A 14842-nucleotide genomic window follows, 5' to 3' on the forward strand; every position below is an offset into this window, starting at 1 on the left:
ATAGCTGGAGAATAAGGAAATCTGATCAGCTGGGCTCATGTAGTTTGATAAATCAACAAGTGTAGGTGGACTAATCTCTCTTCCAGTTGGTATGTTGTGTGTATCTATGTATAATATGGTTTCAGAGTAGCAGCCGTGTTAGTCTGTATTCGCAAAAAGAAAAGGAGTACTTGTGGCACCTTAGAGACTAACAAATTTATTTGAGCATAAACTTTCGGGAGCTACAGCTCACTTCATCACTTCATCATCCTTTTCTTTTTATGTATAACACACACACACACACACACACACACACAAAAATGGTGCCTGGCCTTGGACAAGTCTTAATGTGAGGCAAATGTCCAAAATCAACAGTGCACATTATTCCTTCCTTCAAAAGGTCAATACGTCTATTTTATGATGGCTATTCTGAAACAGCAGGATCTTTGAAATCATTCAGGATGGCAACCTGCTGTTTGCTCTACGCTTTCACGAAGTACTCTCCTCTACAAAATCAGCATAAACGAATTCATATGGTGAGCGAAGAGTCCTTCCAGCAGCCATGGTCGTTCCTAATAAGTCTCTTGAATTTGGTAATCATGTGAAGGCAGCTAAAGTGGGAGTTTTCTATACATACCCTTACTGCTAATTCCTGCATCATTCTGGACCAACTTGCAAAAAAAATGACATATTTTTGATTGTTAATGGAGTTGGTCTCTGAGGAAAATATATTACATGTACACATTAAAGGTCTTGATTTGTGGATATTTTTTGCATATGATTCCAAACTTCTTTATATTTACTTCCATGTTAGTGTAATATCTTCTTCTGTTTTTTCCTCCATAAATGACCTTATGTGACTTGGCAAAAAGGCTCAGACAAAATCGCAGAAAATAATTGACACGAATAATGCAGCCATCTATATAAGCAACATGGTAAAAACAGCCCCAACATTTGTCTTTTGAGTATTAAATGATCAGTAACTTCTCTTATTAAAACTATAAAGGAAATTTTGGGTAGACAATATAATTATCTTATTGGCTTTTTGTCTACGACATTTGGCTTTACACCTCTATTTCATAACAAATGTATGAACAGTACTTACCAAGGAGAAATTTGGGGGAAAGCAAATAGACCATACAAGTAGAAAATTCACTATTAGCAAACCATTTCTACTGTAATGATATTGCAGTATTGCCTAACTAATGAGAACCTTAAATAGTAAAACTTCTCGGTTACGCAGGTCAGACAGGATCAGAATGGTCCCTTCTGGCCTTAAAATATATGATTAAAACCCCTTTTACACCTAAGGAACCATTACATTGTGACTGAAAACTGGTTCTTGCTTGTTATTTTATTTTGTATTAATCTAATATGGTCTGTTTTTATTTCTTTTGTTAATGATTGGTACAGTGATTTAAGTATTTCCCAGCACTAATGTAACAATAATTGGGTCTTAGTCTGAGAAAGCCTTGCCAGTTGCTCAGCAATCTCTAAGGGATATTTTCAAAGCATAGGTGTTCTATTATGGGCCAAACTCACTGCTGGCTTCTGCAGTTGAAACAACTGAAGTCAGTGGAACTAAAGAAAAGATTTTGGCTCACCATATGTTTGTTTTTTTAAAAAAATATTACATATATATGAGAAACATAGATTGAAGTATTTTGAAACAAGTTACTTACATTTTAAAATTGGTATATGTTAATGATTTAATTATTTATTTTCCACCCCCAAAGAAATTGGAAGAACAGGACCGAAAAGCTCTAAATATTAAAGAACAATTACAGCGGGAGCACCGCTACCTCAAACGCAGATTGGAGCAGTTATCCGTGCAGGGCATGGAACGTATCCGCACTGACAGTATGGGATCAACAATATCCACTGATTCTGAACAAGGTAATCTAACAAGAGAGGTCTCCTGGTTTATTAAAACTTTGGACCAGCTTCTTTCACCCTTACTCAAATTTAGTAATGTCTTATTCTGCGTGGTGTCCCATTGGAATCTGTTCTATTCTGAGTAAATTCTTTTGTCATCAGTGGGACTAATTACAAAGTAAGGTTACTACTTCACATAAGTAATGCAAAATCTAGCTGAGTTTATTTATGATAAATCAGTAATCAATGCAAGTATTAAAAATGAAATTCACTCCAATATAATAGATTATCGTTAAGAACTTTTGTTGTCTTCTGTATTGCACATTATAATTTTGTATTAAAAATTAGATTATTATAAATGTTTATTCTAATATATATTGGTAACATTAGAAAATGTATTACAGAGTAAATGTATTGTACTTAATATAATCCATGACTACAGCACATTTTCCAAATGCTGTTGCCCATCGTACTTGAGACTAAGGGCAAGATCCTCAGCTACTATAAATCTTTGTGCGTTTCTTGAAGTCAATGGACCTATCCTGATTTTCACCAGTTGATGATCCAGCACATGATCTAGTAGCTCATTTATCAGTTTCTACAAGGGGATGTGTGCAGCACTGTAACAAGGCAGGATTGTAAAGGCAGTAAACCATATAGAAATGTAAGAGTTAGAGTATTGGCAACTATCTTACTGAGTGAATAACAACATAAATTCCTCTATGCCATGATTTTAATAATACATTGTGGGGACTATTCTCTCCTGACTAGTGAGATATGAGTTCCCACTAACATTAATGGGAATTTTACACCTGCATCAAGGATAATATCCTGTAGTAGATATTTATCTTCTCTTTTACTTTTTGTATTACATTTTTAATTTTGACTTGAAGTTATAATGAAGGATATAGTCAGTGTTTATTTTCTTAAAAGGTAATTATGTCCTTTTTGAAGACCAGGTCCCAGTCTTGCCAGCTGTGACTTTGAAGACAGGTCCCAGTCTTGCCAGCTGTGACTTAAGGGTGGCATGTCAAATTTAGCTTTTTTATTTCCTGGTTTTTGTTTACTTGCTGTCACAAGTTAAATTTATTACTTCGATAATAGTTTTTGTTTATAAGTAACTGCAGTGCAATTTTCTTTGTCATTATGTCAACTGGTGCCTTGGACTTGATCCTGCACCTTTCTAAATCAGTGGCAGTATTGCCATTGACTTCACTGGGATTAGTATTGAGCTCTTGGAATTAGATGTAGGTATCCTTGGTCAGGATGAGTAAGACTTCAGTCCAAAAGTGGTTCCATTGGAATGAATGGGACTGTTTGTGAAACAAGGTGCTACTTGTTGTGAGCAAGAATGTCAGAATCTGACTCTTTGTTAGGACATTTCTTCAGATGGCTGCTAAGACTCTAGTACTGCTTGTCTCCTGGTTGTTTCATGTTCTTCCTTCTCTGGATAATAAGCAGAGCTAGTTGAGATTTTTCAAACAAAAAAACTTTAACTGAAAAACAGCCTTTTCTAAATCAGAAATTATCAGAAAAATGTTTTCAGTTTTTCCAAGGAAGCTGAAAGACAAAAAATTTAGTTCATTTTTTCATTCATCAGTTTACCGTTCCCTCCCATAACCCTTTTTTCAGTGGCAATATCAAAAAAGGAAAAAAGGGAGAAGGAAAATTGAAAAAATGAGTTTCTTTTAATAAAAAATTGAAATGTCAAATAAACAAAACATTGTTCCACTTTGAACCCTGTGGAATGAAAATTTCTGAAAATTACTAAAACTTTGGCAAAAATGTCTGATTTTTGATCAGCTGTAATAATACATTGAGTTTTGTACTGCCACTTAGCATTTGTATTGCATGCATTTTTGTCAGTTTTTTTTTTAAATTTAGCATTACATGGTTAGAGTTGTTTTTGTGAAAGATTGGTAAAATGGGCATATCTTCCCTTAAATTATATTGCTTAATAGACTGTTTTATTTCTGTGTAAAGCATTATTCAGACCAGAAAATGCTTGATAATTTTGTCCAGGGTGATATTCACCACCAAAAGTTTGGGCTGTGTGATTCAAAGTATTAGTCATAAAATATGGATCTTTCAACTCTATGGTACCCTCCCTTGTTAGTTGTTATTACTTAAACTTGTTACCAAATGATGGATTTTCAGTGGCTTGTGTGAAATGAGTTGTTGTTATCAGTCCAATTCTTAGTGGACAGATATACTATAGCTGTCACTAACTGTCACCTTTGTTGATAGTGTCAGCAGAGACAGCTAGTATTAAATTGTCTTGGGAGCTAAACTATTATTTTTTATTTGGATAAATATGTAGAGGATTTAATTCCTAGGGCTGTCAGCCTGGTACTTTTCACTAACACTGAATTTAAAAATATTATTTGGGAAAACTAAGTGTCGTTTGAGTTTCACATTAGGCTTTTAATAACATGTTCAATATCAGCCTACAGTACCTGACTGTATTCTCTACATTTCTGAAAATCTGCCTTTTGTATTTCATTTAGAAGTAGACATTGAAGGAATGGAATTTACACCAGGTGAAATGGACAGTATTGGAAGTGCCAGTGATGTTGAAGACCACTACAGTTTGCAAAGCAGTTCAAGTGATGGTGGCTATACACATTCCCGCAGACTTAATGCCAGGCTCTCATAGTGCCTGAGTTACCAATTCAGCTCAGGACCATCTAACTGAAGCACTTATAGAAGAAAATTCCAGAGGTGTCAACTGCCACTCTTCCGGGAAACCCCAACCACAGCACTCTGAAATGGAAGTTTCGTACCCACGGTTCCCTGCACTGTAACCACAATATTCGATATTGTAAATCATGGTTTTGCTGCAGAGAACTGTGGTTAGGTACAGTTGTGACTTAAAGCTAGCTTGATGTAGCCATTCTGCAAATTTTAAAAAAATCATATCATTCCATGCAAGAAGTATTAAATTCAAACTGTTGGAAGCATATGATGGCATAAGGAAGTTTAATAAGAAAATCATTTTGATTTTGCAGAAACTGTTTTCAAATATTGAAGAATAAATGGAATCTATGATGTGTTAGTGATTCAAATCTATAAAAATTCAACTACTTTTTTTTCTTGGTTTTTTTCTTCATGGAAAATTATTAATGCTTTATAGCTGGCTGTAGAGTATAAATTCTTTTACTAGTTGTGTTTGAGAGAGGCAGACAGAAAAAAATCTCCAAATCTTAGATGATCTTTAGAAAAAAGATCATATTAACAAGTCACTACTGTACTTCAAAATGGAGAGGAAAAAAGCCAGCTCTAATAATGACTTCATGTGGGATTATCTCAACTTTCTTTTGCTTTTTGTTTTCAGCATCCAACCAGCAGCAAATCATTCTCACCGTGGTAACAGAGCTAGCACAAAGCAACGTTGCAGTGTTAACCTGTTATCATGGAAGAGATGACTTTTGAAACATTTCGGTATTTTTTGTAAAGAATACAGAGCTCAAATGAGCCAGATTTTGATAATTTAAACCTCTCCTTACAAGGAGTGTTTGCTAATGTTTCTTTTTTCCTATTTATAGCTACCAGTACATTTTTATGGAAGGCATGGCTTATAATTACAGTATTCAGCTAGAGGATAATTAATCATTTTTTCTTCTTTTGCACGCTATAATTGCATTTTCTATTGTTAAATAAAGTGCAAAAAAATAAAGTGTATGCTGTAAAACAGCAAATTTTATTTAGTACTCATCAAGCTGTTCAGAACATATTTACCCAATTGTAGCAATACTACGAAGATGTATTTTAATACAACTTTGGCTTAGTGAAGTCATTAGAGCTTGGCTTGCTGGGTAAGAAAAATGGACCAGTCTTTGCATTATCTGTATAAAGAAGGTCTTTTAAAAAAAAAGAAAAAAAAAGAAAAGAAAAAAGAAAAAAAGCTACAAACACTTCTAGAGAAGTGATTTTAGCAAGTGTAGTCTATATTTCCTGTAAGAGATTTTGTATTATATTTTCCTAAATGTTCTCATTTACTTGTATAGGGAGGGGAATGGTACAGACCCAAACCAGAGTCTCAGGGACTCTTCACCCTTGTCATATTGTGCCTTGGTGACCATTTATGTATGTCTCTCCTTTTTCATTGTTTAAAGGCAACTAAGCTTTGTTTCTTTCAAGACCCTCTGTTTGAATGGTCAGTTGTCCATCTTATTACAAATGAAGCACTGAGAGTTATACATTCTCTCATATCCAATCAGTGTGTCTTTTTAGTACAATTATACAATCAGGTTTTGGTGAGAGGGTTAACCATTAATTACATTATACTTCATAGAGGCCCTCCCTTTGATTCTTCAGCACACAGATCTACATTTTGTTAGCTTTTTGAATCAGGGTCTCTGTGAGACCAATATTAAATGGCTATGGAAACAAATGTATTGTATAATGCTATAGGATGTCTAACTGTGGTACCATTTTAATATTCAAATATAAAAAACTTACGACATACTGACCATAATGATCAAAACAAAGATTCAGTTGTTCTTTCAACATTAGACATATGTGCCCTCCCTTTGGCTTTACAACAGAGAGTAGAAATATGAATACATTTTGTGGCAGCTTACAATCCTTGTTTGCACTCTCGCTTACTGCTTGGAACTTGCCAACAAGGAAAATGTATACTTTAAAGTTACATAACCTAATTTATGGCCATCTGTACTTTGGCTTTGGGGAGGGGCCTAAGGTTATAAACTCTGGCAGCTGAATAATAAAAAAAACAACAATTAACCTTTTCTGTAATGCAGGTTTTGGTATTATGTTATACACCTTTGCATATTACTAAAATCCTCATTGTTGGGGAAAACACACAGCAATATACTCATTGTGTGTAGCTGACAAGCAGCAAAAATTACTAGCTCCTTTGGTGCATATGTAACTAATTTCCAAATCTGGAAAAATTAAGTGTTTACTTTAACACACGACTGTTAACGGGGGGTGGGGGGAAAAGGCTAGTATATTGTTGCTGTTCATTTATTATATAATGAACACATTCATAAATTGTAAAGTGTTTCCTTTTGTGACAAGCAGCTCTTGCACAGAACCTCCTAATAAAAAGAGATTTGAAACTCACAGAAGGAGAGTAGAGATTTTAAATCCAACATTGTTGTACCTTATGTTGATCTGAACTTCTCCTTTTAAAGATGAATGTGCTAATTTAATGAGTTCTTCCACGCTGGGTATCCATGGCTTTGTAGATCTTATATTTTCAATAAAAATTACTCCAATAATCTGAATGGAAATAAAAAGGGTTTTATTTGTTTTTACTCTTTTGCATATTTTTATGGTAACCATTATCAAGACAAAGAAATATGGTATCATTTTCATGGAGTGTTTGTTTTAATTAAAGCCTGATGTAATAAGAAACTTTCAGACATGGGACCAATTCCTGCAAATCCTTTCTTATAGAAGTAGTTCCATTGAAGTCAATGGCACAACTGATGTACTGTTTGCATGAGTAAGGGTGTGCAGGATCAGACCAATAGTCCAAACAGTATCATTCCCATAGCAAAGTGCTAACAGCTCTCTCCATTTCCCTTTGATTTCTGTGGCGAGGATGGATTCCTATGATTCTGTTCCAAAACATTTATTCTCCATCCCATTCAGCAGTGTTATGACATTACCTTATGGCATGGCAACTAAGGATGAATACAGTTTCCTGTTTTTTAAATAATTTTAAGATGGATATTTGTCATTCGTTTTGTGTGTAATTATTAGGGTTGTGATCAAAACAATACAGCAAAAAAGGGAGGAGGGATGGGAGAGAGAGACATTTAGTCATTTTCTTGGAGTAACTGCACCTAATCCAATCATCTTGCCATGTTATGTTATAATGTTTTTAAAATTGAGAATATCACATTTCTAAGTTTCTTTCTTTTGTACTTTCTAAACGTGGAAAGTTGTGAGGTCTAAAGGCATATGGGGCTGGAGCTTCTCTCCCATGGAAGAAGGCCTGGAGGAAATTGCCATGAAATTCTCTTTGCAGAATTTTCTCAAATTGTTCCATAAGGAGATGAGGAGGTTTGACTGCTCTCCTACCCATGGAACAAGGAGGAAATTCTGCCTTCAGAACCTGCAGGTCCCAGGGTATCTGCAAGAGACCAGGTCCCGGCCAGGATCTGTGCCTCTACACTCGTTCTGGTGCCTGTTGTTCATCACCTCCTCAGCTCTACTTGGGTCATGTTGTGAGTATTTTCTGTACCACTGCCTGAGTGGGGCAATGAAAAAGTCAAAGCAGCTTAAGGCAGCATTTATTTTTTTCAGATTCCCTACAATACTTAGGGGGGATAATGGATGCCCCCTGACTCCCATCCTACCCTCCCCAGCAATGTTTCCACAAATTAATGGATGGCTAGCCAACCTACCCTCCCCTTTTTAGAAGAGTAAGATCTGTGCAAGAACTGGATACTGTATTTCCTTATGCAAAGCTCCTGCTGGCTTCAATGTGAGTTTTGCCAGAGTGAAGAATGCAGGAATGGGCCAAAAAAAATTAAATCTGTGATACACCCCCCACCCCCCAAAAAAAGAGTGATAGGGCTAAAGTTCATGTCTGGTATTTACAAAGATACTAAATGTTAATTTCTTATTGTAAAACTTTCTTCAGATTTGGGAGTATTGTCTGCTAGGACCTGGTACAACTCACATTTAAGTTAAAGAAAAGACTCTCACTGACTTGAATGGGTATTGGATCAGGCATATCAATGCAACTTAATTTTTTTGCAAGCAGGTAGTTTGTATCAATCTGGAGAGTACATATGACAAATGGAGAATTTTTTTTTTAATAAATAGTTACGTGGTTTTTAGTTTCTTTTTACCACAAGTTCTATCAAACCAATGTTATTTTAGTATTTTCAGTTAAAATGATAAAGTAATTAATTACAATGTTTTAAAAAAACAGTAAGATTGTGTACATGTGAGTTTGATCTACAAGTGTGCTATTGTCTACTACACCAATGCTTGCTCAACTGTGGAATACAGTCCCCAGTTCTTTTGCAGTTGTATAAAACAGTGTATACGGGTACGACGAGTGATCATTTGACCCTTTTATTTATGTTAAATCAATTATTAATCTATTTAATTGTCACTGTTTTTTCCTCAAAGGTCATTTCCATATGCAAAATAAAATGCTTCTCAATTATGAATCCAGTCAACACAATCACTGAACAAAGGATATTAATTTTATATATTTGTTTTGTGAAGACATTATCTTATTAAAGTTTAAAAACCAAATTTCAGAATCCTTCTTAATTATATTTATTTACTGCTAGAGGCCAGCGCCTTGTGTTTAAAAAAAAATTATGACAAAACATTCAATCCATCAATAATGTCCTTTCCAAAACTGAATGAATGAGATTTCACTAACACTGAATGTGTGTTAGTGTGGATAGTGAATGAAAGGCAATATTCCTAATTGATAGCTCCAAAAGAAATATCGAAGTTGTGTACTATGTAACTGCTTAAAATGAAGGGAAAATATAAGGTGGGACCTACTAGAAACCATTTGGTCATTTGGGCCTGTCATTATCCTAAATTCTAGAAATGAATCCCAACAAAGATTCCTGGTGACCCAAGTACACCTATAGAAAACTGGGTAGTGAATCATAGTGAAGGCAGTCTAACTTCAGAACTTCAGCCTTCAACTTTGCATAGGTAATGTAGGTATAAAATATGGTAACATTCAATTTATGTGGTTTAAAGGGTCTGTGCAATAAGTCTTAATGGGTGCTATTTCACTATGTGTGAAGTACATGGTAGGCACTGAAAAAGAGCCTCCTGCTGTGGAGGTTATGTTTCTGGTGAAATTCTAGAGGTGTACTGGGTGCGTTCTGTGCCAGAGCCATTGGAATATATATATCTGAAAAGGAACGCTTCATAGCTTCTAAGATGTATTATATTGTAAAGATTCATTTGTACACACGTACCTGGTGCATGCTACGCTGTGTAGCACACACTGAAAGTATTGTGTTATATTATTCTTTCCTTGTAATATAAATACAATTTTTATACCTGAAATTTGTGGTGGTTTTCAGTTTTAATTTTTTCTTCTTTCATCATTTGTTTTGTGTGTGTACTTTTCATTTTCCTTGCAATTCATTTCACACAGGGTTAACAAACATTTTATAAAAAGCTCATTGGTAAAAGACCCTTGCAAGTCTTCATGCTGGTGCTATAGCTAGTTTGGAGCTATCACTCAAAGTTCTCTGCTAAATATACTGGCCCAAATAAAAACCCTACCTAATTCCACTTTAGTCAATAGCATTACACCAGGAGTTAATTAGGCCCATTATTTTAAAAGAGTTGTTTTTTTTTTTCTCTTAACATGGATGTCCAGAACTACCTTAGAACATGCATACCAATACTGTATTTGTGTGAAACCAAACCAAACTAAAAAACCGAGACATTAATTTCTGCTCTAAATATGAAGAAAATATAACTTCACTTAAAATCATTCCATCTGTATACAAGGTATAACCAAAATGAGGTGTTAACACAGCACAGAAAGCTGTATGTTTGACTAAACTGTGTTTTACTAAACTGAGCACAGAGCTCACACCAAAAGTGGTAGATATCCTGATTAAAGACTGAATTTGGCCTGCTAATGTGAGAATAAAAAATAAATACAGCAATTTAACATGCAAAAGCACATTGGTTATATCATTTCATATTGAATTGGTATTCAGCAATATGATCTCACTTGTCTTTGTTCCATAGTGAGTGCTTCTTACCTATATTTCTTGTGCAAGTTTAAGACAGATTTATTTCAATACATCATAATTTAGGTTTTAACTTGTAACGAGTCACAAGAAATTTGTCAAATTGCCATTAGTCTTGACTCAGATCAGTTGTATATCAGACTGAAAGTCTTTGTTCTTCTGTAGAATCACTAAAGATTCTTGCACAAAACATAACTGAACCTTCACAAACTATTTTTTCAGTAGAGCTTTGAAAATGCAGGTGGTGCAGAATGTGTACAAATGGCAATTTAGCAAATTACTAGATTATAATAAATGTTTAATAGAAAAAAGGATTTAATCATCTTAACTTGTTGTTATTTTGACCTCTGCATATTTTGGGGCAGTACTAAGGTTAGGTGAGTAGTGCAGGACAGCTGCGGTAATAATGAGTAATGAAAGATAATGTGACAGTACTTTCATAAACAGCATGTAGTTTGTGGATTGTACAGGCCTAATCTTTTAATGTATTTATAATTTGTTTTCTTTACAGTTAGGGTACGTTTGATCTCCCAATTAATGGTGGGCTGTTTCGCTGGTTAAATATTAAAGTGCCTACAACTTTGAAGTATTTATTAATTGGGCAAACAAACATTTTATACCACTGTGCAATTCGATTTAAATTTGAGAAAGAGCCATAGATGGTAGATTAGTCTCATGATGATGTAGCCAACAACTTCTTTTAGAATAACCAGTTTACAGGGGTTTTAGTGCAATGTTTCAACTGATTTGCTCCAAATTCTATGCTACCTATAGCTTTTGTAATAACCCTCTCAATTCCACAATCCTTTTCAGTTTCGAAGGATAGTGGTCCAGGGACTCCTCTGCCCCCAGGTGATTATGGGTTGATGGGTGAGCTAGGGATGGGGGCTGGTACTAAGGTGGGTAAGCAGGCTGGTCTGGGACAATGAGGTAGGGGTTCTTCCCTCTTGTCATTGAAAGGCTCAGCTCCAAGACAGGGTAAATGGCACTGCAAGAGGCTAGAAAGCCATCTCCACAGCTTTTTGCAGTGCCACTTCTCTCATCCCCCTCACTGTGAGGGTGGGGAATAGCTACTCTGCAATTTGATGCAAGCAGAGCCAAGGATACAGAAACAGAAGGGAAGGGGCAAGAGAGCAAGTTACTCTTTCCGTTCTTTGCCCTGGCTCCTAGTGTGTGTACAGAAAACATGTCAACTTGTAATGAACAAAGACCACTTAGCGATAATTAAAATGATTTTTTATTAGCCCAGCTATGGGCTTTACTCTAAACAGGGTCCAAGAGATTAACCCTCCAAGCAAGCCAACTTCATGCATCATGTATGGTAATTACACTAGCTAAACCAGTATAATGGGTGGTAAGAGGTAGACAGGGTAAATAGGGACCTGAAGAAGAAACAGAACAATATTAATGATGCCATAACACCTCTCCCTTTTTCTATTTACTCATTTTTAGAGTCAAATTTTGCTCTCTCATATTCCAGTATAAATCAAGAAATTATCTCCAGATTTACACTAGAGTCTGGCTTTCTCCGTTTTTTTAGTTTCTCAGTACCATTCTAAATGGTATTGGTAAATATCTGTTACACAAAAAAAGTTTGTTTAATCCAACTGCACTAACGTTTCAGATTGGAAATCAGCAAATCCAATATAAAATATGGGCACATATATTCTGTATATGAAAATCTATATCCAACAGCACTCAAGGAAAATAATAAGCAGTGATTTTTTTTAGCATCACCAGAGTCTCAGCATTTAATCTCTATTGTTCCTGTAGATTTTGCTTACGGTTTGGTTGCCAAACTGTTTTACATAGTAAATGTATCATTATAGAATTGTTAGAGATCTCTTAGAAGTGCTACATTTATAATAAAAATGAATCCACATAACAATGACGTGTTCTGCACACCATATTACCAGATAATGGCTAATATAGCAAGGATCTGCTTCAAGAATTCCTTAACTACTGCTGTTTGCCTGACGTTACAAGCCTCTGTGGCTGTGAGCAAGAGTGACAGCACTGTCTGAAAAGGACTGCTGGGACAAATGCAGAAAAATAAGTTGCTAAATAGTTACAAATAAGTTCAAAATTTTTATTTCAATGCTTTCATTTCAGTTGGTATTAACCATTGTTTTGCATAGTAAACATTTGAAAGCAACAAAAAGCCAAAGCCTTCAATGAGACAATGTAAGAAACAGAAATTGCTCTCACCTAGCACTGAACAAAGTACTTATTAGAATAAAGAAAAGTATTATTCCTAAACCTACTTTCTCTTTCCGATGCAGAGCATCTACCTTGGACTTTCCCCATCCCCTTGCCTGCTTAGTTTCCTTCTGCAAGTTAAATGAAAACAATAAACGTGCCTTGCCTTCATATCTGCTACCCATTTTTATATCCTCACCCTTTTTTCAAAGGCAATAATGATTGACAATTTTTCTTTACAAACTTCAGTGAAGATCATTTATGAGACTCAGAATGGAAATAAGAACACATAGTGGTTTTTGCAAAAAGAAAAGGAGTACTTGTGGCACCTTAGACTCACAAATTTATTTGAGCATAAGCTTTCATGAGCTACAGCTCACTTCATTGTATCCTATTAGTCTGGGAGCTTAATGAAGAAAAATCTCTCTCCTCATGCAAGTTAGTGACAGAACGGTAAGGAAAGTGTCATTTGGTTCATAAAAATCTACAGAACCATAATTTCAATGGTGGGGGAATTTGCCCACCCACCTTCCTCCCAGCTCCAAGATCCTCCAGCTGGTGGAAATTCTGATAATTCAATGTCATTGGAAATGGGTCAAGTGGGGTATCAACTTTCTCAGACAAACATAATGGTAACAAATATGGAAAACCTAGAACTATTATGTGGATACATATTTGAGAAAATGTTTAGAAGTCAATTGTTTTAAAATAGACTTTAACACATAGATGCACCATATTTTATGTAGAGTTGCCGTTGCCATTCTAAGCACTGTTCTATTATGTTTCGTGGAGTGAAGATCTTGTCTCTGCATCCCCACCCTTTCTGAAAAACAGACTGCTCTTTTCTGAGAATGCTATCAATTGCCTCTGATATACGCTGGACTATGATCTTACACAATACTTTGCTTGGCACAGATAAAGATCTTACACAATACTTTGCTTGGCACAGATACCATGCCAGTTATTACAATCACTGAGAGTTCCTTTCTTTGTATCTTCACTATAACGCCATTGGTCCACTTATCTGGCACTTTTTCCCTTTCCCTTTCCTTTATTTTTTGTAAATAGAGGGGGCCAGGATAGATGCTGCTAATTTAGGATTTACCTTGAACAATTCTGCATTCAAGTTGTCCTTGCCAGGACCTTTCCCATTTTTTAAGGATATGATGGCTTGAATGATCTCTTCCTTAGTTGGGATGTCTGTGTTGATATCAGGATCTTCTTCTGCCTCCTGGATGTTTGCTTCCTCTTTAGGTGGCTTCCTGTTTAGCAATTCTTTGAAATGCTCTGTCCAGCGCATTTCTTGTTCTTTCTCAGTTGTTAGTAGGTGGCCTTGTTTGTTCCCGATGACAGTGTTTGTTGGTATCTGCCATTTACCACTGATAAGCCACATCATTTTGTAGATGGTTCCTTGTCCATGTGCTTCGGATGGAAACTAATTCCATCACCAGAGTAGCAATAACATGGACACCTGAAGGCAAGTGAAAATGAGGCCACCCGAAAACAACATAGCGAAGAGCTGTGGAAGCCAAGCTGAAAAACCTGGGGCACAGCTGGGGAACCATTGAAAGACTTGCCAGAAACAGAAAGGAGGGGAATAGCTTTGTCACTGCCCTATATTTCTGGGGCATAACAGGAACATGATCAGGACACAGATGCACGCCTTACATCAAAATTAAAAAAAGACATTGATCTCTGATAATCTTAGGGAACTTAGCCTTGACGTTTAGGACTGAAAACATTTAGTTGTGCCTACACATCCTTCGTGCCGTATAGCTATGGAACCAAGTGAGCTAGGATTAAAAGTTCAGGTTGCTGCTCTACTCTCACCTCAGGTGTTCTCGGAACTAAGGGCATTGAGGTGTTTTGTTCCAATGGGAGTTAAGCACCGGCAGCCTCAGCTCCCTTTGTAGCAAACTTCTAACATTTCATCGTGGAACCTAAAGAAGACTCCACTGGGTTCCTTACGCTTTGTCACCCGCCAGGTTCCTACGGCGGAGAGCCCTAAGTCAGTGAGCTGCCCCGCCTCCGCGAGACGTAACGCACGCTGGGAAATGCCG

General features: G+C 36.1%; 1 protein-coding gene across 5 annotated transcripts in view; it reads left to right on the forward strand.

The window, feature by feature from the left end:
- The window catches only part of MXD4 (MAX dimerization protein 4), a 54714-nt gene extending 47608 nt beyond the window's left edge, over positions 1 to 7106 (forward strand). For all 5 annotated transcript variants that reach the window (XM_038398263.2, XM_038398262.2, XM_043512590.1 and 2 more), the window contains 2 exons: positions 1716 to 1875; positions 4362 to 7106. In XM_038398263.2, the coding sequence (XP_038254191.1) occupies positions 1716 to 1875; positions 4362 to 4510 (309 nt within the window). In that variant the 3' untranslated portion in view covers positions 4511 to 7106. The remainder of the gene's footprint in view (positions 1 to 1715; positions 1876 to 4361) is intronic.
- The last annotated feature ends 7736 nt before the right edge of the window (positions 7107 to 14842 follow it).

This window comes from Dermochelys coriacea, chromosome 4, assembly GCF_009764565.3.
Source record: "Dermochelys coriacea isolate rDerCor1 chromosome 4, rDerCor1.pri.v4, whole genome shotgun sequence".
Lineage (NCBI taxonomy): Eukaryota > Metazoa > Chordata > Testudines > Dermochelyidae > Dermochelys > Dermochelys coriacea.